Source organism: Hyperolius riggenbachi, chromosome 3 (genome assembly GCF_040937935.1).
Source record: "Hyperolius riggenbachi isolate aHypRig1 chromosome 3, aHypRig1.pri, whole genome shotgun sequence".
Taxonomy (NCBI): Eukaryota; Metazoa; Chordata; class Amphibia; order Anura; family Hyperoliidae; genus Hyperolius; species Hyperolius riggenbachi.
This window is the reverse complement of record NC_090648.1, coordinates 3,648,986-3,673,905: the sequence shown is the minus strand read 5'-3', so window position 1 is coordinate 3,673,905 and position 24,920 is coordinate 3,648,986. Positions and strand designations below refer to the sequence as shown.

Sequence of the window (24,920 nt, the reverse complement as noted above, 5' to 3'; positions counted from 1 at the left end):
TGTACTCTGTAAAGTGCTGCAGAAGATGTCAGTGCTATATAAATACATAATAATAATATGGTAGGACATTAGACTATGACTATGGTAGGATTAGAGTGTGAGCTCCTCTGAGGACAGTCAGTGACATGACTATGTACTCTGTAATGTGCTTCTGGATATGTCAGTGCTATATAAATACATAATAATAATATGGTAGGACATTAGACTATGACTATGGTAGGATTAGAGTGTGAGCTCCTCTGAGGACAGTCAGTGACATGACTATGTACTCTGTAAAGTGTTACAGGAGATGTCAGTGCTATATAAATACATAATAATAATATGGTAGGACATTAGACTATGACTATGGTAGGATTAGAGTGTGAGCTCCTCTGAGGACAGTCAGTGACATGACTATGTACTCTGTAATGTGCTTCTGGATATGTCAGTGCTATATAAATACATAATAATAATATGGTAGGACATTAGACTATGACTATGGTAGGATTAGAGTGTGAGCTCCTCTGAGGACAGTCAGTGACATGACTATGTACTCTGTAAAGTGTTACAGGAGATGTCAGTGCTATATAAATACATAATAATAATATGGTAGGACATTAGACTATGACTATGGTAGGATTAGAGTGTGAGCTCCTCTGAGGACAGTCAGTGACATGACTATGTACTCTGTAATGTGCTGCAGGAGATGTCAGTGCTATATAAATACATAATAATAATATGGTAGGACATTAGACTATGACTATGGTGGGATTAGAGTGTGAGTTTCTCTGAGGACAGTCAGTGACATGACTATGTACTCTGTAAAGTGCTGCAGAAGATGTCAGTGCTATATAAATACATAATAATAATATGGTAGGACATTAGACTATGACTATGGTAGGATTAGAGTGTGAGCTCCTCTGAGGACAGTCAGTGACATGACTATGTACTCTGTAATGTGCTGCAGAAGATGTCAGTGCTATATAAATACATAATAATAATATGGTAGGACATTAGACTATGACTATCGTAGGATTAGAGTGTGAGCTTCTCTGAGGACAGTCAGTGAAATGACTATGTACTCTGTAATGTGCTGCAGGAGATGTCAGTGCTATATAAATACATAATAATAATATGGTAGGACATTAGACTATGACTATGGTAGGATTAGAGTGTGAGCTCGTCTGAGGACAGTCAGTGACATGACTATGTAATCTGTACAGTGCTGCAGAAGATGTCAGTGCTGTATAAATACATAATAATAATATGGTAGGACATTAGACTATGACTATGGTAGGATTAGAGTGTGAGCTCCTCTGAGGACAGCCAGTGACATGACTATGTAATCTGTACAGTGCTGCAGAAGATGTCAGTGCTGTATAAATACATAATAATAATATGGTAGGACATTAGACTATGACTATGGTAGGATTAGAGTGTGAGCTCCTCTGAGGACAGTCAGTGACATGACTATGTAATCTGTACAGTGCTGCAGAAGATGTCAGTGCTGTATAAATACATAATAATAATATGGTAGGACATTAGACTATGACTATGGTAGGATTAGAGTGTGAGCTCCTCTGAGGACAGCCAGTGACATGACTCTGTACTCTGTAATGTGCTGCAGGAGATGTCTGTGCTATATAAATACATAATAATAATAATAATAACAATAATATATCAGTACTGTAGTATGATCTCAGGGTGGGCAGAGTGAATGGGGAAAAGCTCGGAGGAGGTAATGTACTGTACTATTATGACAATGAAATGATAGATAAATCAGGAAAGATCTTGCTGTGGTTTCCGGGCCCCAAATGATGTTTCTGCAGCAGTACACATGTGTGTCATGTGACATTCACCAATCATGTGACCAGGGAACTCACCTTTCCCAAGTGTCCTGGCCTCAGCGGGGCTGCCGCGGTGTGACTTAACATCAGCTCATAGAACTCCTGAATATCTGCAGGAAAAACAAATGTTTTATTATGCAGTTCCACCAGCCCTGACGTAGTACCCCATTACCAGAGACTCCTCCCCCTGCTGCACCCATTACCAGAGGCTCCTCCCCCTGCTGCTCCCATTACCAGAGATTCCTCCCCCTGCTGCACCCATTACTAGAGACTCCTCCCCTGCTGCACCCATTACCAGAGACTCCTCCCACTGCTGCTCCCATTACCAGAGACTCCTCCCTCTGCTGCACCCATTACCAGAGACTCCTCCCCGTGCTGCACCCATTACCAGAGGCTCCTCCCCCTGCTGCACCCATTACCAGAGGCTCCTCCCCCTGCTGCTCCCATTACCAGAGACTCCTCCACCTGCTGCTCCCATTACCAGAGACTCCTCCCCCAGCTGCACCCATTACCAGAGACTCCTCCCCCTGCTGCACCCATTACCAGAGACTCCTCCCCCTGCTGCTCCTATTACCAGATACTCCTCCCCCTGCTGCACCCATTACCAGAGACTCCTCCCCCTGCTGCACCCATTACCAGAGGCTCCTCCCCCTGCTGGATTCTATATCTCAGGGCTCTGGTGGTGAGATCTCTGTGCACCTGAGTTCCCAGCTCTGCACACCTGCTGCACCCATTACCAGAGGCCCCTCCCCCTGCTGGATTCCTCTATCTCTCAGGGATCTAGTGGTGAGATCTCTGTGCACCTGAGTTCCCAGCTCTGCACACCTGCTGCACTCATTACCAGAGGCTCCCCACCCCCTGCTGGATTCTCCTATCTCTCAGGGGCTCTGGTGGTGAGATCTCTGTGCACCTGAGTTCCCAGCTCTGCACACCTGCTGCACCCATTACCAGAGGCCCCTCCCCCTGCTGGATTCCTCTATCTCTCAGGGATCTAGTGGTGAGATCTCTGTGCACCTGAGTTCCCAGCTCTGCACACCTGCTGCACCCATTACCAGAGGCTCCTCCCCCTGCTGGATTCTCCTATCTCTCAGGGGCTCTGGTGGTGAGATCTCTGTGCACCTGAGTTCCCACCTCTGCCCCCCTGCTGCACCCATTACCAGAAGCTCCTCCCCCTGCTGGATTCCTCTATCTCTCAGGGATCTGGTGGTGAGATCTCTGTGCACCTGAGTTCCCATCTCTGCACACCTGCTGCACCCATTACCAGAGGCTCCTCCCCCTGCTGGATTCTATATCTCTCAGGGGATCTGGTGGTGAGATCTCTGTGCACCTGAGTTCCCAGCTCTGCACACCTACTGCACCCATTACCAGAGGCTCCTCCCCTGCTGGATTCCTCTATCTCTCAGGGTTCTGGTGGTGAGATCTCGGTGCACCTGAGTTCCCAGCTCTGCACACCTGCTGCACCCATTACCAGAAGCTCCTCCCCCTGCTGGATTCTATATCTCAGGGCTCTGGGGGTGAGATCTCTGTGCCCCTGAGTTCCCAGCTCTGCACACCTGCTGCACCCATTACCAGAAGCTCCTCCCCCTGCTGGATTCTATATCTCAGGGCTCTGGGGGTGAGATCTCTGTGCCCCTGAGTTCCCAGCTCTGTACACCTGCTGCACCCATTACCAGAGGCTCCTCCCGCTGCTTAATTCTCCTATCTCTCAGGAATCTGGTGGTGAGATCTTTGTGCACCTGAGTTCCCAGCTCTGCACACCTGCTGCTCCCATTACCAGAGGCTCCTCCCCCTGCTGGATTCTTCTATCTCTCAGGAATCTGGTGGTGAGATCTCTGTGCACCTGAGTTCCCAGCTCTGCACACCTGCTGCACCCATTACCAGAGGCTCCTCCCCTGCTGGATTCTTCTATCTCTCAGGGATCTGGTGGTGAGATCTCTGTGCAGCGGAGTTCCCAGCTCTGCACACCTGCTGCACCTATTACCAGAGGCTCCTCCCCCTGCTGGAATCTATATCTCAGGGATCTGGTGGTGAGATCTCTGTGCACCTGAGTTCCCAGCTCTGCACACCTGCTGCACCCATTACCAGAGGCTCCTCCCCCTGCGGGATTCTCCTATCTCTCAGTGATCTGGTGGTGAGATCTCTGTGCACCTGAGTTCCCAGCTCTGCACACCTGCTGCACCCATTACCAGAGGCTCCTCCCCCTGCTGGATTCTCCTATCTCTCAGGGATCTGGTGGTGAGATCTCTGTGCACCTGAGTTCCCAGCTCTGCACACCTGCTGCACCCATTACCAGAGGCTCCTCCCTTGCTGGATTCTATATCTCTCAGGGGCTCTAGTGGTGAGATCTCTGTGCCCCTGAGTTCCCAGCTCTGCACACCTGCTGCACCCATTACCTGAGGCGTCTCCCCCTGCTGGATTCTTCTATCTCTCAGGGATCTAGTGGTGAGATCTCTGTGCAACTGAGTTCCCAGCTCTGCACACCTGCTGCACCCATTACCAGAGGCTCCTCCCCCTGCTGGATTCTATATCTCTCAGGGGCTCTAGTGGTGAGATCTCTGTGCAACTGAGTTCCCAGCTCTGCACACCTGCTGCACCCATTACCTGAGGCGTCTCCCCCTGCTGGATTCTTCTATCTCTCAGGGATCTAGTGGTGAGATCTCTGTGCAACTGAGTTCCCAGCTCTGCACACCTGCTGCACCCATTACCAGAGGCTCCTCCCCCTGCTGGATTCTATATCTCTCAGGGATCTAGTGGTGAGATCTCTGTGCAACTGAGTTCCCAGCTCTGCACACCTGCTGCACCCATTACCAGAGGCTCCTCCCCCTGCTGGATTCTATATCTCTCAGGGGCTCTAGTGGTGAGATCTCTGTGCAACTGAGTTCCCAGCTCTGCACACCTGCTGCAACCATTACCAGAGGCTGCTCCCCCTGCTGGATTCCTCTATCTCTCAGGGGATCTGGTGGTGAGATCTCTGTACACCTGAGTTCCCAGCTCTACACACCTGCTGCACCCATTACCAGAGGCTCCTCCCCCTGCTGCATTCTCCTATCTCTCAGGGATCTGGTGGTGAGTTCTCTGCACCTGAGTTCCCAGCTCTGCCCTCCTGCTGCACCCATTACCAGAGTCTCCTCCCCCTGCTGGATTCTTCTATCTCTCGGGGATCTGGTGGTGAGATCTCTGTGCACCTGAGTTCCCAGCTCTGCACACCTGCTGCACCCATTACCAGAGGCTCCTCCCCCTGCTGGATTCTCCTATCTCTCAGGGATCCGGTGGTGAGATCTCTGCACCTGAGTTCCCAGCTCTGCCCTCCTGCTGCACCCATTACCAGAGTCTCCTCCCCCTGCTGGATTCTTCTATCTCTCGGGGATCTGGTGGTGAGATCTCTGTGCACCTGAGTTCCCAGCTCTGCCTTCCTGCTGCACCCATTACCAGAGGCCCCTCCACCTGCTGGATTCTTCTATCTCTCAGGCATCTGGTAGTGAGATCTCTGTACACCTGAGTTCCCAGCTCTGCACACCTGCTGCACCAATTACTAGAGGCTAATCCCCCTGCTGAATTCTCCTATCTCTCAGGGATCTGGTGGTGAGATCTCTGCACCTGAGTTCCCAGCTCTGCCCTCCTGCTGCACCCATTACCAGAGTCTCCTCCCCCTGCTGGATTCTTCTATCTCTCGGGGATCTGGTGTTGAGATCTCTGTGCACCTGAGTTCCCAGCTCTGCCTTCCTGCTGCACCCATTACCAGAGGCTCCTACCCCTGCTGGATTCTTCTATCTCTCAGGGGCTCTGAGGGTGAGATCTCTGTGCACCTGAGTTCCAAGCTCTGCACACCTGCTGCACCCATTACCAGAGGCTCCTCCCCCTGCTGGATTCCTCTATCTCTCAGGCATCTGGTGGTGAGACCTCTGTGCACCTGAGTTCCCAGCTCTGCACACCTGCTGCACCCATTACCAGAGGCTCCTCCCCTGCTGGATTCCTCTATCTCTCAGGGATCTGGTGGTGAGACCTCTGTGCACCTGAGTTCCCAGCTCTGCACACCTGCTGCTCCCATTACCAGAGGCTCCTCCCCTGCTGGATTCTCCTATCTCTCAGGGGATCTGGTAGTGAGATCTCTGTGCACCTGAGTTCCCAGCTCTGCACACCTGCTGCTCCCATAACCAGAGGCTCCTCCCCTGCTGGATTCTCCTATCTCTCAGGGACTCTGGGGGTGAGATCTCTGTGCACCTGAGTTCCCAGCTCTGCACACCTGCTGCACCCATTACCAGAGGCTCCTCCCCCTGCTGGATTCCTCTATCTCTCAGGGACTCTGGGGGTGAGATCTCTGTGCCCCTGAGTTCCCAGCTCTGCACACCTTCTGCACCCATTACCAGAGGCTCCTCCCCCTGCTGGATTCTCCTATCTCTCAGGGACTCTGGGGGTGAGATCTCTGTGCACCTGCATCTGAGTTCCCAGCTCTGCACACCTGCTGCACCCATTACCAGAGGATCCTCCCCCTGCTGGATTCCTCTATCTCTCAGGGATTCTGGGGGTGAGATCTCTGTGCACCTGAGTTCCCAGCTCTGCACACCTTCTGCACCCATTACCAGAGGCTCCTCCCCCTGCTGGATTCCTATCTCTAAGGGATCTGGTGGTGAGATTTCTGTGCACCTGAGTTCCCAGCTCTGCACACCTTCTGCACCCATTACCAGAGGCCCCTCCCCCTGCTGGATTCTTCTATCTCTCAGAGGTTCTGGGGGTGAGATCTCTGTGCACCTGAGTTCCCAGCTCTGCACACCTTCTGCAACCAGTACCAGAGGCTCCTCCCCCTGCTGGATTCTTCTATCTCTCAGGGACTCTGGGGGTGAGATCTCTGTGCACCTGAGTTCCCATCCCTGCACACCTGCTGCACCCATTACCAGAGGCTCCTCCCCCTTCTGGATTCTCCTATCTCTCAGGGGATCTGGTGGTGAGATCTCTGTGCACCTGAGTTCCCAGCTCTGCACATCTGCTGCACCCATTACCAGAGGCTCCTCCCCCTGCTGGATTCTATATCTCTCAGGGGATCTGGTGGTGAGATCTCTGTGCACCTGAGTTCCCAGCTCTGCACACCTGCTGCACCCATTACCAGAGGCCCCTCCCCCTGCTGGATTCTTCTATCTCTCGGGGATCTGGTGGTGAGATCTCTGTGCACCTGAGTTCCCAGCTCTGCACACCTTCTGCACCCATTACCAGAGGCCCCTCCCCCTGCTGGATTCCTTTATCTCTCAGGGATCTGATGGTGAGATCTCTGTGCACCTGACTTCCCAGCTCTGCACACCTGCTGCACCCATTACCAGAGGATCCACCCCTGCTAGATTCTCCTATCTCTCAGGGATCTGGTGGTGAGATCTCTGTGCACCTGAGTTCCCAGCTCTGCAAATGTGCTGCACCCATTACCAGAGGCCCCTCCCCTGCTGGATTCCTCTATCTCTCAGGGCTATTGGGGTGAGATCTCTGTGCACCTGAGTTCCCAGCTCTGCACACCTGCTGCACCCATTACCAGAGGCTCCGCCCCCTGCTGGATTCTCCTATCTCTCAGGGGATCTGGTGGTGAGATCTCTGTGCACCTGAGTTCCCAGCTCTGCACACCTGCTGCACCCATTACCAGAGGCCCCTCCCCCTGCTGGATTCCTCTATCTCTTAGGGATCTAGTGGTGAGATTTCTGTGCACCTGAGTTCCTAGCTCTGCACATCTTTAGCACCCATTACCAGAGGCTCCTCCCCCTGCTGGATTCTATATCTCTCAGGGGATCTGGTGGTGAGATCTCTGTGCACCTGAGTTCCCAGCTCTGTACACCTGCTGCACCCATTACCAGAGACTCCTCCCCCTGCTGCACCCATTACCAGAGGCTCCTCCCCCTGCTGGATTCTATATCTCAGGGATCTGGTGGTGAGATCTCTGTGCACCTGAGTTCCCAGCTCTGCACACCTGCTGCTCCCATTACCAGAGGCTCCTCCCCCTGCTGGATTCTCCTATCTCTCAGGGATCTGGTGTGGTAAGATCTCTGTGCACCTGAGTTCCCAGCTCTGCACACGTGCTGCACACATTACCAGAGACCCCTCCCCCTGCTTGATTCTTCTATCTCTCAGGAATCTGGTGGTGAGGTCTCTGTGCACCTGAGTGCCCAGCACTGCACACCTGCTGCACCCATTACCAGAAGCTCCTCCCCCTGCTGGATTCCTCTATCTCTCAGGGATCTGGTGGTGTGATCTCTGTGCTCCTGTGTTCCCAGCTCTGCACACCTGCTGCACCCATTACCAGAGGCTCCTCCCCCTGCAGGATTCCTCTATCTCTCAGGGATTCTGGGGGTTAGATCTCTGTGCACCTGAGTTCCCAGCTCTGCACACCTTCTGCCCCCATTACCAGAGGCTCCTCCCCCTGCTGGATTCCTATCTGTAAGGGATCTGGTGGTGAGATCTCTGTGCACCTGAGTTCCCAGCTCTGCACACCTGCTGCACCCATTACCAGAGGCTCCTCCCCCTGCTGGATTCTCCTCTCCCTCAGGGATCTGGTGGTGAGATCTCTGTGCACCTGAGTTCCCAGCTCTGCACACCTGCTGCACCCATTACCAGAGGCCCCTCCCCCTGCTGGATTCTTCTATCTCTCGGGGATCTGGTGGTGAGATCTCTGTGCACCTGAATTCCCAGCTCTGCACACCTGCTGCACCCATTACGAGAGGCCCCTCCCCCTGCTGGATTCCTTTATCTCTCAGGGATCTGATGGTGAGATCTCTGTGCACCTGACTTCCCAGCTCTGCACACCTGCTGCACCCATTACCAGAGGATCCACCCCTGCTGGATTCTCCTATCTCTCAGGGATCTGGTGGTGAGATCTCTGTGCACCTGAGTTCCCAGCTCTGCAAATGTGCTGCACCCATTACCAGAGGCCCCTCCCCTGCTGGATTCCTCTATCTCTCAGGGCTATTGGGGTGAGATCTCTGTGCACCTGAGTTCCCAGCTGTGCTCACCTGCTGCACCCATTACCAGAGGCTCCTCCCCTGCTGGATTCTATATCTCTCAGGGGATCTGGGGGTGAGATCTCTGTGACCCTGAGTTCCCAGCTCTGCACACCTGCTGCACCCATTACCAGAGGCTCCGCCCCCTGCTGGATTCTCCTATCTCTCAGGGGATCTGGTGGTGAGATCTCTGTGCACCTGAGTTCCCAGCTCTGCACACCTGCTGCACCCATTACCAGAGGCTCCTCCCCCTGCTGGATTCTCCTATCTCTCAGGGGCTCTGGTGGTGAGATCTCTGTGCACCTGAGTTCCCAGCTCTGCAAATGTGCTGCACCCATTACCAGAGGCTCCTCCCCTGCTGGATTCCTCTATCTCTCAGGGCTATTGGGGTGAGATCTCTGTGCACCTGAGTTCCCAGCTGTGCTCACCTGCTGCACCCATTACCAGAGGCTCCTCCCCCTGCTGGATTCTATATCTCTCAGGGGATCTGGTGGTGAGATCTCTGTGCACCTGAGTTCCCAGCTCTGCACACCTGCTGCACCCATTACCAGAGACTCCTCCCCCTGCTGGATTCTATATCTCTCAGGGGATCTGGTGGTGAGATCTCTGTGCACCTGAGTTCCCAGCTCTGTACACCTGCTGCACCCATTACCAGAGGCTCCTCCCCCTGCTGGATTCTATATCTCAGGGATCTGGTGGTGAGATCTCTGTGCACCTGAGTTCCCAGCTCTGCACACCTGCTGCTCCCATTACCAGAGGCTCCTCCCCCTGCTGGATTCTCCTATCTCTCAGGGATCTGGTGTGGTAAGATCTCTGTGCACCTGAGTTCCCAGCTCTGCACACGTGCTGCACACATTACCAGAGACCCCTCCCCCTGCTTGATTCTTCTATCTCTCAGGAATCTGGTGGTGAGGTCTCTGTGCACCTGAGTGCCCAGCACTGCACACCTGCTGCACCCATTACCAGAGGCTCCTCCCCCTGCTGTATTCTCCTATCTCTCAGGGGCTCTGGTGGTGAGATCTCTGTGCTCTTGAGTTCCCAGCTCTGCACACCTGCTGCACCCATTACCAGAGGCTCCTCCCCCTGCAGGATTCCTCTATCTCTCAGGGATTCTGGGGGTTAGATCTCTGTGCACCTGAGTTCCCAGCTCTGCACACCTGCTGCACCCATTACCAGAGGCTCCTCCCCCTGCTGGATTCTCCTCTCCCTCAGGGATCTGGTGGTGAGATCTCTGTGCACCTGAGTTCCCATCCCTGCACACCTGCTGCACCCATTACCAGAGGCTCCTCCCCTGCTGGATTCTCCTATCTCTCAGGGTATCTGGTGGTGAGATCTCTGTGCACCTGAGTTCCCAGCTCTACACACCTGCTACACCTATTACCAGAGGCTCCTCCTCCTGCTCTATTCTTCTTTCTCTCAGGGGCTCTGGGGGTGAGATCTCTGTGCACCTGAGTTCCCAGCTCTGCACACCTGCTGCACCCATTACCAGAGGCTCCTCCCCCTGCTGGATTCTCCTATCTCTCAGGGGATCTGGGGGTGAGATGTCTGTGCAACTGAGTTCCCAGCTCTGCACACCTTCTGCACCCATTACCAGAGGCTCCTCCCCCTGCTGGATTCTCCTATCTCTCAGGGATCTGGTGTGGTAAGATCTCTGTGCACCTGAGTTCCCAGCTCTGCACACCTGCTGCACACATTACCAGAGACCCCTCCCCCTGCTGGTTTCTTCTATCTCTCAGGGATCTGGTGGTGAGGTCTCTGTGCATCTGAGTTCCCAGCTCTGCACACCTGCTGCTCCCATTACCAGAGGCTCCTCCCCCAGCTGGATTCTCCTATCTCTCAGGGTATCTGGTGGTGAGATCTCTGTGCACCTGAGTTCCCAGCTCTGCACACCTGCTGCACCCATTACCAGAGGCTCCTCCCCCTGCTGGATTCCTCTATCTCTCAGGGATTCTGGGGGTGAGATCTCTGTGCACCTGAGTTCCCAGCTCTGCACACCTTCTGCACCCATTACCAGAGGCTCCTCCCCCTGCTGGATTCTCCTATCTCTCAGGGACTGGTGGTGAGATCTCTGTGCACCTGAGTTCCCAGCTCTGCACACCTGCTGCACACATTACCAGAGACCCCTCCCCCTGCTGGTTTCTTCTATCTCTCAGGGCTCTGGTGGTGAGATCTCTGTGCACCTGAGTTCCCAGCTCTGCGCACCTGCTGCTCCCATTACCAGAAGCTCCTCCCCCTGCTGGATTCTCCTATCTCTCAGGGGCTCTGGTGGTGAGATCTCTGTGCACCTGAGTTCCCAGCTCTGCACACCTGCTGCACCCATTACCAGAGGCTCCTCCCCCTGCTGGATTCCTCTATCTCTCAGGGATTCTGGGGGTGAGATCTCTGTGCACCTGAGTTCCCAGCTCTGCACACCTTCTGCCCCCATTACCAGAGGCTCCTCCCCCTGCTGGATTCCTATCTGTAAGGGATCTGGTGGTGAGATCTCTGTGCACCTGAGTTCCCATCCCTGCACACCTGCTGCACCCATTACCAGAGGCTCCTCCCCTGCTGGTTTCTCCTATCTCTCAGGGTATCTGGTGGTGAGATCTCTGTGCACCTGAGTTCCCAGCTCTACACACCTGCTACACCTATTACCAGAGGCTCCTCCCCTGCTCTATTCTTCTTTCTCTCAGGGGCTCTGGGGGAGAGATCTCTGTGCATCTGAGTTCCCAGCTCTACACACCTGCTACACCTATTACCAGAGGCTCCTCCGTCTGCTCTATTCTTCTTTCTCTCAGGGGCTCTGGTGGTGAGATCTCTGTGCACCTGAGTTCCCAGCTCTGCACACCTTCTGCACCCATTACCAGAGGCTCCTCCCCCTGCTGGATTCTCCTATCTCTCAGGGATCTGGTGGTGAGATCTCTGTGCACCTGAGTTCCCAGCTCTGCACACCTTCTGCACCCATTACCAGAGGCTCCTCCCCCTGCTGGATTCTCCTCTCCCTCAGGGATCTGGGGGTGAGATCTCTGTGCACCTGAGTTCCCAGCTCTGCACACCTTCTGCCCCTATTACCAGAGGCTCCTCCCCCTGCTGGATTCCTATCTGTAAGGGATCTGGTGGTGAGATATCTGTGCACCTGAGTTCCCATCCCTGCACACCTGCTGCACCCATTACCAGAGGCTCCTCCCCCTGCTGGATTCTCCTATCTCGCAGGGTATCTCTTGGTGAGATCTCTGTGCACCTGAGTTCCCAGCTCTACACACCTGCTACACCTATTACCAGATGCTCCTCCCCCTGCTCTATTCTTCTTTCTCTCAGGGGCTCTGGTGGTGAGATCTCTGTGGACCTGAGTTCCCAGCTCTGCACACCTGCTGCACCCATTACCAGAGGCTCCTCCCCCTGCTGGATTCTCCTATCTCTCAGGGGCTCTGGTGGTGAGATCTCTGTGCACCTGAGTTCCCAGCTCTGCACACCTGCTGCACCCATTACCACAGGCTCCTCCCTTGCTGGATTCTCCTATCTCGCAGGGTATCTCTTGGTGAGATCTCTGTGCACCTGAGTTCCCAGTTCTACACACCTGCTACACCTATTACCAGATGCTCCTCCCCCTGCTCTATTCTTCTTTCTCTCAGGGGCTCTGGTGGTGAGATCTCTGTGGACCTGAGTTCCCAGCTCTGCACACCTGCTGCACCCATTACCAGAGGCTCCTCCCCCTGCTGGATTCTCCTCTCTCTCAGGGGCTCTGGTGGTGAGATCTCTGTGCACCTGAGTTCCCAGCTCTGCACACCTGCTGCGCCCATTACCAGAGGCTCCTCTCCCCCTGCTGGATTCTCCTATCTCTCAGGGATCTGGTGGTGAGATCTCTGTGCACCTGAGTTCCCAGCTCTGCACACCTGCTGCACCCATTACCAGAGGCCCCTCCCCCTGCTGGATTCTTCTATCTCTCAGGCATCTGGTAGTGAGATCTCTGTACACCTGAGTTCCCAGCTCTGCACACCTGCTGCACCCATTACAAGAGGCTCCTCCCCCTGCTGGATTCAATATCTCTCAGGGGATCTGGGGGTGAGATGTCTGTGCACCTGAGTTCCCAGCTCTGCACACCTGCTGCACCCATTACCAGAGGCTCCTCCCCCTGCTGGATTCTTCTATCTCTCAGGGGCTCTGGTGGTGAGATCTCTGTGCACCTGAGTTCCCAGCTCTGCACACCTGCTTCACACATTACCAGAGGCTCCTCCCCCTGCTGGATTCTCCTATCTCTCAGGGATCTGGTGGTGAGATCTCTGTGCACATGAGTTCCCAGCTCTGCACACCTGCTGCACCCATTACCAGAGGCTCCTCTCCCCCTGCTGGATTCTCCTATCTCTCAGGGATCTGGTGGTGAGATCTCTGTGCACCTGAGTTCCCAGCTCTGCACACCTGCTGCACCCATTACCAGACGCTCCTCCCCCTGCTGGATTCTCCTATCTCTCAGGGGCTCTGGTGGTGAGATCTCTGTGCACCTGAGTTCCCAGCTCTGCCCACCTGCTGCACCCATTACCAGAGGCTCCTCCCCCTGCTGGATTCTCCTATCTCTCAGGAATCTGGTGGTGAGATCTCTGTGCACCTGAGTTCCCAGCTCTGCACACCTGCTGCACCCATTACCAGAGACTCCTCCCCCTGCTGGATTCTCCTATCTCTCAGGGGCTCTGGTGGTGAGATCTCTGTGCACCTGAGTTCCCAGCTCTGCCCACCTGCTGCACACATTACCAGAGGCTCCTCCCCCTGCTGGATTCCTCTATCTCTCAGGCATCTGTTGGTGAGATCTCTGTGCACCTGAGTTCCCAGCTCTGCACACCTGCTGCACCCATTACCAGAGGCTCCTCCCCCTGCTGGATTCTCCTCTCCCTCAGGGATCTGGTGGTGAGATATCTGTGCACCTGAGTTCCCAGCTCTGCCCACCTGCTGCACCCATTACCAGAGGCTCCTCCCCCTGCTGGATTCCTCTATCTCTCAGGCATCTGTTGGTGAGATCTCTGTGCACCTGAGTTCCCAGCTCTGCACACCTGCTGCACCCATTACCAGAGGCTCCTCCCCCTGCTGGATTCTCCTCTCCCTCAGGGATCTGGTGCTGAGATCTCTGTGCACCTGAGTTTCCAGCTCTGCACACCTGCTGCACCCATTACCAGAGGCTCCTCCCCCTGCTGGATTCTTCTATCTCTCAGGGATCTGGGGGTGAGATCTCTGTGCACCTGAGTTCCCAGCTCTGCCCACCTGCTGCACCCATTACCAGAGGCCCCTCCCCCTGCTGGATTCCTCTATCTCTCAGGCATCTGTTGGTGAGATCTCTGTGCACCTGAGTTCCCAGCTCTGCACACCTGCTGCACCCATTACTAGAGGCTCCTCCCCCTGCTGGATTCTCCTCTCCCTCAGGGATCTGGTGCTGAGATCTCTGTGCACCTGAGTTCCCAGCTCTGCCCACCTGCTGCACCCATTACCAAAAGCTCCTCCCCCTGCTGGATTCTCCTATCTCTCAGGGGATCTGGTGGTGAGATCTCTGTGCACCTGAGTTCCCAGCTCTGCACACCTGCTGCACCCATTACCAGAGGCTCCTCCCCCTGCTGGATTCTTCTATCTCTCAGGGGCTCTGGTGGTGAGATCTCTGTGCACCTGAGTTCCCAGCTCTGCACACCTGCTTCACACATTACCAGAGGCGCCTCCCCCTGCTGGATTCTCCTATCTCTCAGGGATCTGGTGGTGAGATCTCTGTGCACATGAGTTCCCAGCTCTACACACCTGCTGCACACATTACCAGAGGCTCCTCCCCCTGCTGGATTCTCCTATCTCTCAGGGGCTCTGGTGGTGAGATCTCTGTGCACCTGAGTTCCCAGCTCTGCCCACCTGCTGCACCCATTACCAGAGGCTCCTCTCCCCCTGCTGGATTCTCCTATCTCTCAGGGATCTGGTGGTGAGATCTCTGTGCACCTGAGTTCCCAGCTCTGCACACCTGCTGCACCCATTACCAGAGACTCCTCCCCCTGCTGGATTCTCCTATCTCTCAGGGGCTCTGGTGGTGAGATCTCTGTGCACCTGAGTTCCCAGCTCTGCCCACCTGCTGCACACATTACCAGAGGCTCCTCCCCCTGCTGGATTCCTCTATCTCTCAGGCATCTGTTGGTGAGATCTCTGTGCACCTGAGTTCCCAGCTCTGCACACCTGCTGCACCCATTACCAGAGGCTCCTCCCCCTGCTGGATTCTCCTCTCCCTCAGGGATCTGGTGGTGAGATATCTGTGCACCTGAGTTCCCAGCTCTGCCCACCTGCTGCACCCATTACCAGAGGCTCCTCCCCCTGCTGGATTCCTCTATCTCTCAGGCATCTGTTGGTGAGATCTCTGTGCACCTGAGTTCCCAGCTCTGCACACCTGCTGCACCCATTACTAGAGGCTCCTCCCCCTGCTGGATTCTCCTCTCCCTCAGGGATCTGGTGCTGAGATCTCTGTGCACCTGAGTTCCCAGCTCTGCCCACCTGCTGCACCCATTACCAAAAGCTCCTCCCCCTGCTGGATTCTCCTATCTCTCAGGGGATCTGGTGGTGAGATCTCTGTGCACCTGAGTTTCCAGCTCTGCACACCTGCTGCACCCATTACCAGAGGCTCCTCCCCTTGCTGGATTCTCCTATCTCTCAGGGGCTCTGGTGGTGAGATCTCTGTGCACCTGAGTTCCCAGCTCTGCCCACCTGCTGCACCCATTACCAGAGGCTCCTCCCCCTGCTGGATTCTCCTATCTCTCAGGGGCTCTGGTGGTGAGATCTCTGTGCACCTGAGTTCCCAGCTCTGCCCACCTGCTGCACCCATTACCAGAGGCTCCTCTCCCCCTGCTGGATTCTCCTATCTCTCAGGGATCTGGGGGTGAGATCTCTGTGCACCTGAGTTCCCAGCTCTGCACACCTGCTGCACTCATTACCAGAGACTCCTCCCCCTGCTGGATTCTCCTATCTCTCAGGGGCTCTGGTGGTGAGATCTCTGTGCACCTGAGTTCCCAGCTCTGCCCACCTGCTGCACACATTACCAGAGGCTCCTCCCCCTGGTGGATTCCTCTATCTCTCAGGCATCTGTTGGTGAGATCTCTGTGCACCTGAGTTCCCAGCTCTGCACACCTGCTGCACCCATTACCAGAGGCTCCTCCCCCTGCTGGATTCTCCTCTCCCTCAGGGATCTGGTGGTGAGATATCTGTGCACCTGAGTTCCCAGCTCTGCCCACCTGCTGCACCCATTACCAGAGGCTCCTCCCCCTGCTGGATTCCTCTATCTCTCAGGCATCTGTTGGTGAGATCTCTGTGCACCTGAGTTCCCAGCTCTGCACACCTGCTGCACCCATTACCAGAGGCTCCTCTCCCCCTGCTGGATTCTCCTCTCCCTCAGGGATCTGGTGGTGAGATCTCTGTGCACCTGAGTTCCCAGCTCTGCCCACCTGCTGCACCCATTACCAAAAGCTCCTCCCCCTGCTGGATTCTCCTATCTCTCAGGGGATCTGGTGGTGAGATCTCTGTGCACCTGAGTTCCCAACTCTGCACACCTGCTGCACCCATTACCAGAGGCTCCTACCCCTGCTGGATTCTTCTGTCTCTCAGGGGATCTGGTGGTGAGATCTCTGTGCACCTGAGTTCCCAGCTCTGCACACCTGCTGCACCCATTACCAGAGGCTCCTCCCCCTGCTGGATTCTCCTATCTCTCAGGGATCTGGTGGTGAGATCTCTGTGCATCTGAGTTCCCAGCTCTGCACACCTGCTGCACGCATTACCAGAGGCTCCTCCCCTGCTGGATTCCTCTATCTCTCAGGGATCTGGTGGTGAGATCTCTGTGCACCTGAGTTCCCAGCTCTGCACACCTGCTGCACCCATTACCAGAGGCTCCTCCCCCTGCTGGATTCTCCTCTCCCTCAGGGATCTGGTGGTGAGATCTCTGTGCACCTGAGTTCCCAGCTCTGCCCACCTGCTGCACCCATTACCAAAAGCTCCTCCCCCTGCTGGATTCTCCTATCTCTCAGGGGATCTGGTGGTGAGATCTCTGTGCACCTGAGTTCCCAGCTCTGCACACCTGCTGCACCCATTACCAGAGGCTCCTACCCCTGCTGGATTCTTCTGTCTCTCAGGGGATCTGGTGGTGAGATCTCTGTGCACCTGAGTTCCCAGCTCTGCACACCTGCTGCACCCATTACCAGAGGCTCCTCCCCCTGTTGGATTCTCCTATCTCTCAGGGATCTGGTGGTGAGATCTCTGTGCATCTGAGTTCCCAGCTCTGCACACCTGCTGCACCCATTACCAGAGGCTCCTCCCCCTGCTGGATTCTCCTATCTCTCAGGGACTGGTGGTGAAATCTCTGCACACCTGAGTTCCCAGCTCTGCCCACCTGCTTCACACATTACCAGAGGCTCCTCTCCCTGCTGTATTATTATATCTCTCAGGGCTCTGGTGGTGAGATCTCTGTGCACCTGAGTTCCCAGCTCTGCACACCTGCTGCACCCATTACCAGAGGCTCCTCCCCCTGCTGGATTCTCCTCTCTCTCAGGGGCTCTGGTGGTGAGATCTCTGTGCACCTGAGTTCCCAGCTCTGCACACCTGCTGCGCCCATTACCAGAGGCTCCTCCCCCTGCTGGATTCCTCTATCTTTCAGGCATCTGTTGGTTAGATCTCTGTGCACCTGAGTTCCCAGCTCTGCAAACCTGCTGCACCCATTACCAGAGGCTCCTCCCCCTGCTGGATTCTCCTATCTCTCAGGGACTGGTGGTGAGATCTCTGCACACCTGAGTTCCCAGCTCTGCCCACCTGCTTCACACATTACCAGAGGCTCCTCTCCCTGCTGTATTATTATATCTCTCAGGGCTCTGGTGGTGAGATCTCTGTGCACCTGAGTTCCCAGCTCTGCACACCTGCTGCACCCATTACCAGAGGCTCCTCCCCCTGCTGGATTCTATATCTCTCAGGCATCTGTTGGCGAGATCTCTGTGCACCTGAGTTCCCAGCTCTGCCCATCTGCTGCACCCATTACCAGAGGCTCCTCCCCCTGCTGGATTCTCCTCTCCCTCAGGGATCTGGTGGTGAGATCTCTGTGCACCTGAGTTCCCAGCTCTGCCCACCTGCTGCACCCATTACCAAAAGCTCCTCCCCCTGCTGGATTCTCCTATCTCTCAGGGGATCTGGTGGTGAGATCTCTGTGCACCTGAGTTCCCAGCTCTGCACACCTGCTGCACCCATTACCAGAGGCTCCTCCCCCTGCTGGATTCTCCTATCTCTCAGGGATCTGGTGGTGAGATCTCTGTGCATCTGAGTTCCAGCTCTGCACACCTGCTGCACGCATTACCAGAGGCTCCTCCCCTGCTGGATTCCTCTATCTCTCAGGGATCTGGTGGTGAGATCTCTGTGCACCTGAGTTCCCAGCTCTGCACACCTGCTGCACCCATTACCAGAGGCTCCTCCTCCCTGCTGGATTCTCCTCTCTCTCAGGGGCTCTGGTGGTGAGATCTCTGTGCACCTGAGTTCCCAGCTCTGCCCACCTGCTGCACCCATTACCAGAGGCTCCTCCCCTGCTGGATTCTCCTATCTCTCGGGGATCTGGTGGTGAGATCTCTGTGCACCTGAGTTCCCAGCTCTGCACACCTGCTGCGCCCATTACCAGAGGCTCCTCCCCCTGCTGGATTCCTCTATCTCTCAGGCATCTGTTGGTGAGATCTCTGTGCACCTGAGTTCCCAGCTCTGCACACCTGCTGCACCCATTACCAGAGGCTCCTCCCCTGCTGGATTCTCCTATCTCTCAGGGACTGGTGGTGAAATCTCTGCACTCCTGAGTTTCCAGCTCTGCACACCTGCTGCACCCATTACCAGAGGCTCCTCCCCCTGCTGGATTCTTCTATCTCTCAGGAATCTGGTGGTGAGATCTCTGTGCACCTGAGTTCCCAGCTCTGCACACCTGCTGCACCCATTACCAGAGGCTCCTCCCCCTGCTGGATTCTCCTATCTCTCAGGAATCTGGTGGTGAGATCTCTGTGCACCTGAGTTCCCAGCTCTGCACACCTGCTGCACCCATTACCAGAGGCTCCTCCCCCTGCTGGCTCTCCTATCTCTCAGGGATCTGGTGGTGAGATCTCTGTGCACCTGAGTTCCCAGCTCTGCACACCTGCTGCACCCATTACCAGATGCTCCTCCCCCTGCTGGATTCCTCTATCTCTCAGGGATCTGAGGGTGAGTTCTCTGTACACCTGAGTTCCCAGCTCTGCACACCTGCTGCACCCATTACCAGAGGCTCCTCCCCCTGCTGGATTCTCCTATCTCTCAGGAATCTGGTGGTGAGATCTCTGTGCACCTGAGTTCCCAGCTCTGCACACCTGCTGCACCCATTACCAGAGGCTCCTCCCCCTGCTGGATTCTCCTATCTCTCAGGAATCTGGTGGTGAGATCTCTGTGCACCTGAGTTCCCAGCTCTGCACACCTGCTGCACCCATTACCAGAGGCTCCTCCCCCTGCTGGCTCTCCTATCTCTCAGGGATCTGGTGGTGAGATCTCTGTGCACCTGAGTTCCCAGCTCTGCACACCTGCTGCACCCATTACCAGATGCTCCTCCCCCTGCTGGATTCCTCTATCTCTCAGGGATCTGAGGGTGAGTTCTCTGTACACCTGAGTTCCCAGCTCAGCACACCTGCTGCACCCATTACCAGAGGCTCATCCCCCTGCTGGATTCCTATCTCTCAGAGGCTCTGGTGGTGAGACCTCTGTGCACCCGAGTTCCCAGCTCTGCACACCCGGGGGGATCACCCAGGGACCGGGTGATCGGAGGAGTACGGTGCAGGACGTTCCAGCTGCAGGGGGCTTATTGAAGCCCAGGTAAGTGCCAGATTTTGTTTCTTAAAAGTGCAAGAGAACCCCTTTAAGTTAAGGAGAGATCTGTAAAGTTAATGTTTCAATCCTCGACCACTGAAGGACTGCAGTCATAAAACCACTTAAGGACCAGACACTTTTTTTCCATTCAGACCACTGCAGCTTTCACGGTTTATTGCTCGCTCATACAACCTACCACCTAAATGAATTTTACCTCCTTTTCTTGTCACTAATAAAGCTTTCTTTTGGTGCTATTTAATTGCTGCTGTGTTTTTTAGTTTTTATTATATTCATCAAAAAAGACATGAATTTTGTCCAAAAAAATATTTTTTTTTAACTTTCTGTGCTGACATTTTTCAAATAAAGTAAAATTTCTATATCAATTTTTTTGTCCACATTTATTGTGCTACATGTCTTTGAAAAAAAAAATCCAATAAGTGTATATTTATCGGTTTGGGTAAAAGTTATAGTGTTTACAAACTATGGTGCCAAAAGTGAACTTTCCCATTTTGATGCATCTTTGACTTTTCTGAGCACCTGTCATGTTTCATGAGGTGCTAGAGTTCCAGGATAGTATAAATACCCCCCAAATGACCCATTTTGGAAAGAAGACATCCCAAAGTATTCACTGAGAGGCATAGTGAGTTCATAGAAAATTTTATTTTTTGTCACAAGTTAGCGGAAATTGACACTTTGTGCCAAAAAAAAAAATAAAAACGAAAAAAAAGTTCCATTTCTGCTAACTTGTGACAAAAAAATGAAATCTGCCACGGACTCACCATGCCCCTCTCTGAATACTTTAAAGTGTCTACTTTCCAAAATGGGGTCTTTTGTGGGGTGTGTTTACTGTCCTGGCATTTTGGGGGTGCTAAATTGTAAGCACCCCTGTAAAGCCTAAAGGTGCTCATAAGACTTTGGGCCCCTTAGCGCATCTAGGCTGCAAAAAGTGTCACACATGTGGTATTGCCGTACTCAGGAGAAGTAGTATAATGTGTTTTGGGGTGTATTTTTACACATACCCATGCTGGGTGGGAGAAATATCTCTGTAATTGAGATTTTTTAAATTTTTTTACACACAATTGTCCATTTACAGAGATATTTCTTCCACCCAGCACGGGTATGTGTAAAAATACACCCCAAAACACATTGTACTACTTCTCCTGAGTACGGCAATACCACATGTGTGACACTTTTTTGCAGCCTAGGTGCGCTAAGGGGCCCAACGTCCTATTCACAGGTCATTTTGAGGCATTTGTTTTCTAGACTACTCCTCACGGTTTAGGGCCCCTTAAATGCCAGGGCAGTATAGGAACCCCACAAGTGACCCCATTTTAGAAAGAAGACACCCCAAGGTATTCCGTTAGGAGTTGATTTTTATTGGGGTTTTTTTCACAAAGTGTCATTTTCCTCTAACTTGTGACAAAAAATAAAATCTTCTATGAACTCACCATACTCCTAAGGGAATACCTTGAGGAGTCTTCTTTCTAAAATGGGGTCACTTGTGGGGTTCCTATACCGCCCTGGCATTTTACGGGCCCAAAACCGTGAGTAGTCTGGAAACCAAATGTCTCAAAATGACTGTTTAGGTGTATAAGCATCTGCAAATTTTGATGACAGGTGGTCTATGAGGGGGCGGATTTTGTGGAACCGGTCATAAGCAGGGTGACCTCTTAGATGACAGGTTGTATTGGCACTGAAGTGCAGGAAGTGCAGGATGTTCTCAAATCGTGACCTGGACATGGCAGCAGAGAACATGGGCATGTGATGTATTGGGTGCGTAGACCAAGAAGACCGCAATACATTATTTTTGACTAGACCCATGTTAAGGAGAAGGCCCCAAAAAATGTTACATTCGGAAACTTGGAGTGGCTTCCACCGAAAAGGCTGGGCATAGTAGCTTCTTGGATTGGCGGTTGCGTATTCTGTGGCATAACAGTTGGTCTCAGCCACAATTAAGTCGTAGAGACCAGCAGTAATTAGAGAAAAAAATTCTGTCACTGCGGTGGGGCGGGTGAGGGTTTGGCCGGGTGATCAGAAGCCTGCAGGGGGCAGATTAGGGTCTGATCTGATGGATAGGAGTGCTAGGGGGTGACAGGTGGTGATTGATGGGTGTCTCAGGGGGTGATTAGAGGGGAGAATAGATGCAATCAATGCACTGGCGAGGTGATTAGGGGGGTCTGAGGGTGTGGGTGGGTAATTGGGTACCAGCAAGGGGCTGATTAGGGTCTGATCTGATGGGTAGCAGTGACAGGGGGTGATTGATGGTTGATCAGTGGGTGATTAGAGGTGATTGGAGGGGAGAACAGATGTAAATAATGCACTGGGGAAGTGATCAGGGGGGGGGGGGTCTGAGGGCGATCTGATGGGTAGCGGTGACAGGGGGTGACGGGGTGATTGATAGGTGATCAGGGTGTGATTAGAGGGGAGAATAGATGCAAGCAATGCACTGGCGAGGTTATCAGGGGGGGTCTGAGGGCGATCTGAAGGTGTGGGCGGGTGATTGGGTGCCCGCAAGGGGCAGATGAGGGTCTGATCTGATGGGTATGATGGGTAGCAGTGACAGGTGGTGACAGGGGGTGATTGATTGGTGATCAGTGGGTGATTAAAGGGGAGAACAGATGTAAATAATGCACTGGGGAGGTGATCAGGGGGGGGGGGGGGGGTTGAGGGCGATCTGAGTGTGTGGGCGGGTGTTTGGGTGCCTGCAAGGGGCAGAGTAGGGTCTGATCTGATGGGTAGCCGTGACAGGTGGTAACAGGGGGTGACGGGGTGATTGATAGGTGATCAGGATGTGATTAGAGGGGAGAATAGATGGAAGCAATGCACTGGCGAGGTGATCAAGGGGGTCTGAGGGTGATCTGAGGGTGTGGGTGGGTGATTGGGTGCCCGCAAGGGGCAAATTAGGGTCTGATCTGATGGGTAGCAGTGACAGGTTGTGACAGGGGGTGAGTGTTGGGTGATCAGTGGGTGAGTTGAGGGGAGAACAGATGTAAATAATGCACTGGGGAAGTGATCATGGGGGGTCTGAGGGCGATTTGAAGGTGTGGGTGGGTGTTTGGTTGCCCGCAAGGGGCAGATTAGGGTCTGATCTGATGGGTAGCAGTGACAGGTGGTGACAGGGGGTGACGGGGTGATTGATAGGTGATCAGGGTGTGATTAGAGGGGAGAATAGATGCAAGCAATGCACTGGCGATGTGATCAGGGGGGGGTCTGAGGGCGATCTGAGGGTGTGGGTGGGTGAATGGGTGCCCGCAAGTGGCAGATGAGGGTCTAATCTGATGGGTATGATGTGTAGCAGTGACAGGTGGTGACAGGGGGTGATTGATTGGTGATTGATGGGTGATCAGTGGGTGATTAAAGGGGAGAACAGATGTAAATAATGCACTGGGGAGGTGATCAGAGGGGGGGGGGGTTGAGGGCGATCTGAGGGTGTGGGCGGGTGTTTGGGTGCCTGCAAGGGGCAGAGTAGGGTCTGATCTGATGGGTAGCAGTGACAGGTGGTAACAGGGGGTGATGGGATGATTGATAGGTGATCAGGATGTGATTAGAGGGGAGAATAGATGCAAGCAATGCACTGGCGATGTGATCAGGGGGGGGGTGGGTCTGAGGGTGATCTGAGGGTGTGGGTGGGTGATTGGGTGCCCGCAAGGGGCAGATGAGGGTCTGATCTGATGGGTATGAAGGGTAGCAGTGACAGGTGGTGACAGGGGGTGATTGATGGGTGATCAATGGGTGTTTAGAGGGGAGAACAGATGTAAATAATGCACTGGGGAAGTGATCAGGGGGGGTCTGAGGGCGATCTGAGGGTGTGGGTGAGTGTTTGAGTGCCCGCAAGGGGCAGATTAGGGTCTGATCTGATGGGTAGCAGTGACAGGTGGTGACAGGGGGTGACGGGGTGATTGATAGGTGATCAGGGTGTGATTAGAGGGGAGAATAGATGCAAGCAATGCACTGGCGATGTGATCAGGGGGGGGGGTCTGAGGGCGATCTGAGGGTGTGGGCGGGTGATTGGGTGCCCGCAAGTGGCAGATGAGGGTCTAATCTGATGGATATGATGGGTAGCAGTGACAGGTGGTGACAGGGGGTGATTGATGGGTGATCAATGGGTGATTAGAGGGGAGAACAGATGTAAATAATGCACTGGGGAAGTGATGGGGGGGGGGCGGTCTGGGGGTGATCTGAGGGTGTGGGTGGGTGTTTGGGTGCCCGCAAGGGGCAGATTAGGGTCTGATCTGATGGGTAGCAGTGACAGGTGGTGACAGGGGGTTACGGGGTGATTGATAGGTGATCAGAGTGTGAATAGAGTGGAGAATAGATGCAAGCAATGCACTGGTGAGGTGATCACGGGGGGGGGGGGGGGACTGTCTGAGGGCGATCTGAGGGTGCGGGCGGGTGATTGGGTGCCTGCAAGGGGAAGATGAGGGTCTGATCTGATGGGTAGCAGTGACAGGTGGTGGCAGAGGGTGATTGATGGGTGATCATCAGTGGGTGATTAGAGGGGAAAACAGATGCAAACAATGCACTTGGGAGGTGATCTGAGGGCGGGTCTGCGGGCGATCTGAGGGTGGTGGGCGGGTGATCAGGTGATCAGGTGCCAGTTAGGGGGCAGGTTAGGGTCTGATCTGATGGGTGGCAGTGACAGGTGGTGACAGGGGGTGACGGGGTGATTGATAGGTGATCAGGGTGTGATTAGAGGGGAGAATAGATGCAAGTCATGCACTGGCGATGTGATCAGGGAGGGAGGGGGGGTCTGAGGGCGATCTGAGGGTGTGGGTGGGTGATTGGGTGCCCGCAAGTGGCAGATGAGGGTCTAATCTGATGGGTATGATGGGTAGCAGTGACAGGGGGTGATTGATGGGTGATTAGAGGGGAGAACAGATGTAAATAATGCACTGGGGAAGTGATCGGGGGGGGGGGGGGTCTGAGGGTGATCTGAGGGTGTGGGTGGGTGTTTGGGTGCCCGCAAGGGGCAGATTAGGGTCTGATCTGATGGGTAGCAGTGACAGGTGGTGACAGGGGGTTACGGGGTGATTGATAGGTGATCAGGGTGTGAATAGAGTGGAGAATAGATGCAAGCAATGCACTGGTGAGGTGATCACGGGGGGGGGGTGTGTCTGAGGGCGATCTGAGGGTGCGGGCGGGTGATTGGGTGCCCGCAAGGGGAAGATGAGGGTCTGATCTGATGGGTAGCAGTGACAGGTGGTGGCAGAGGGTGATTGATGGGTGATCATCAGTGGGTGATTAGAGGGGAAAACAGATGCAAACAATGCACTTGGGAGGTGATCTGAGGGCGGGT

At 54.2% G+C, this 24,920-nt stretch overlaps 1 protein-coding gene across 5 annotated transcripts in view; it reads right to left on the bottom strand.

The window, feature by feature from the left end:
- The window catches only part of DLG4 (discs large MAGUK scaffold protein 4), a 508,272-nt gene that overhangs the window by 409,394 nt on the left and 73,958 nt on the right, over positions 1-24,920 (bottom strand). For 3 of the 5 annotated variants that reach the window (XM_068273811.1, XM_068273809.1, XM_068273810.1), the window contains exon 3: positions 1,863-1,936. The exons of the other annotated variants lie outside the window; for them this stretch is intronic. In XM_068273811.1, the coding sequence (XP_068129912.1) occupies positions 1,863-1,936 (74 nt within the window). The remainder of the gene's footprint in view (positions 1-1,862; positions 1,937-24,920) is intronic. 5 annotated transcript variants of the gene reach the window in all.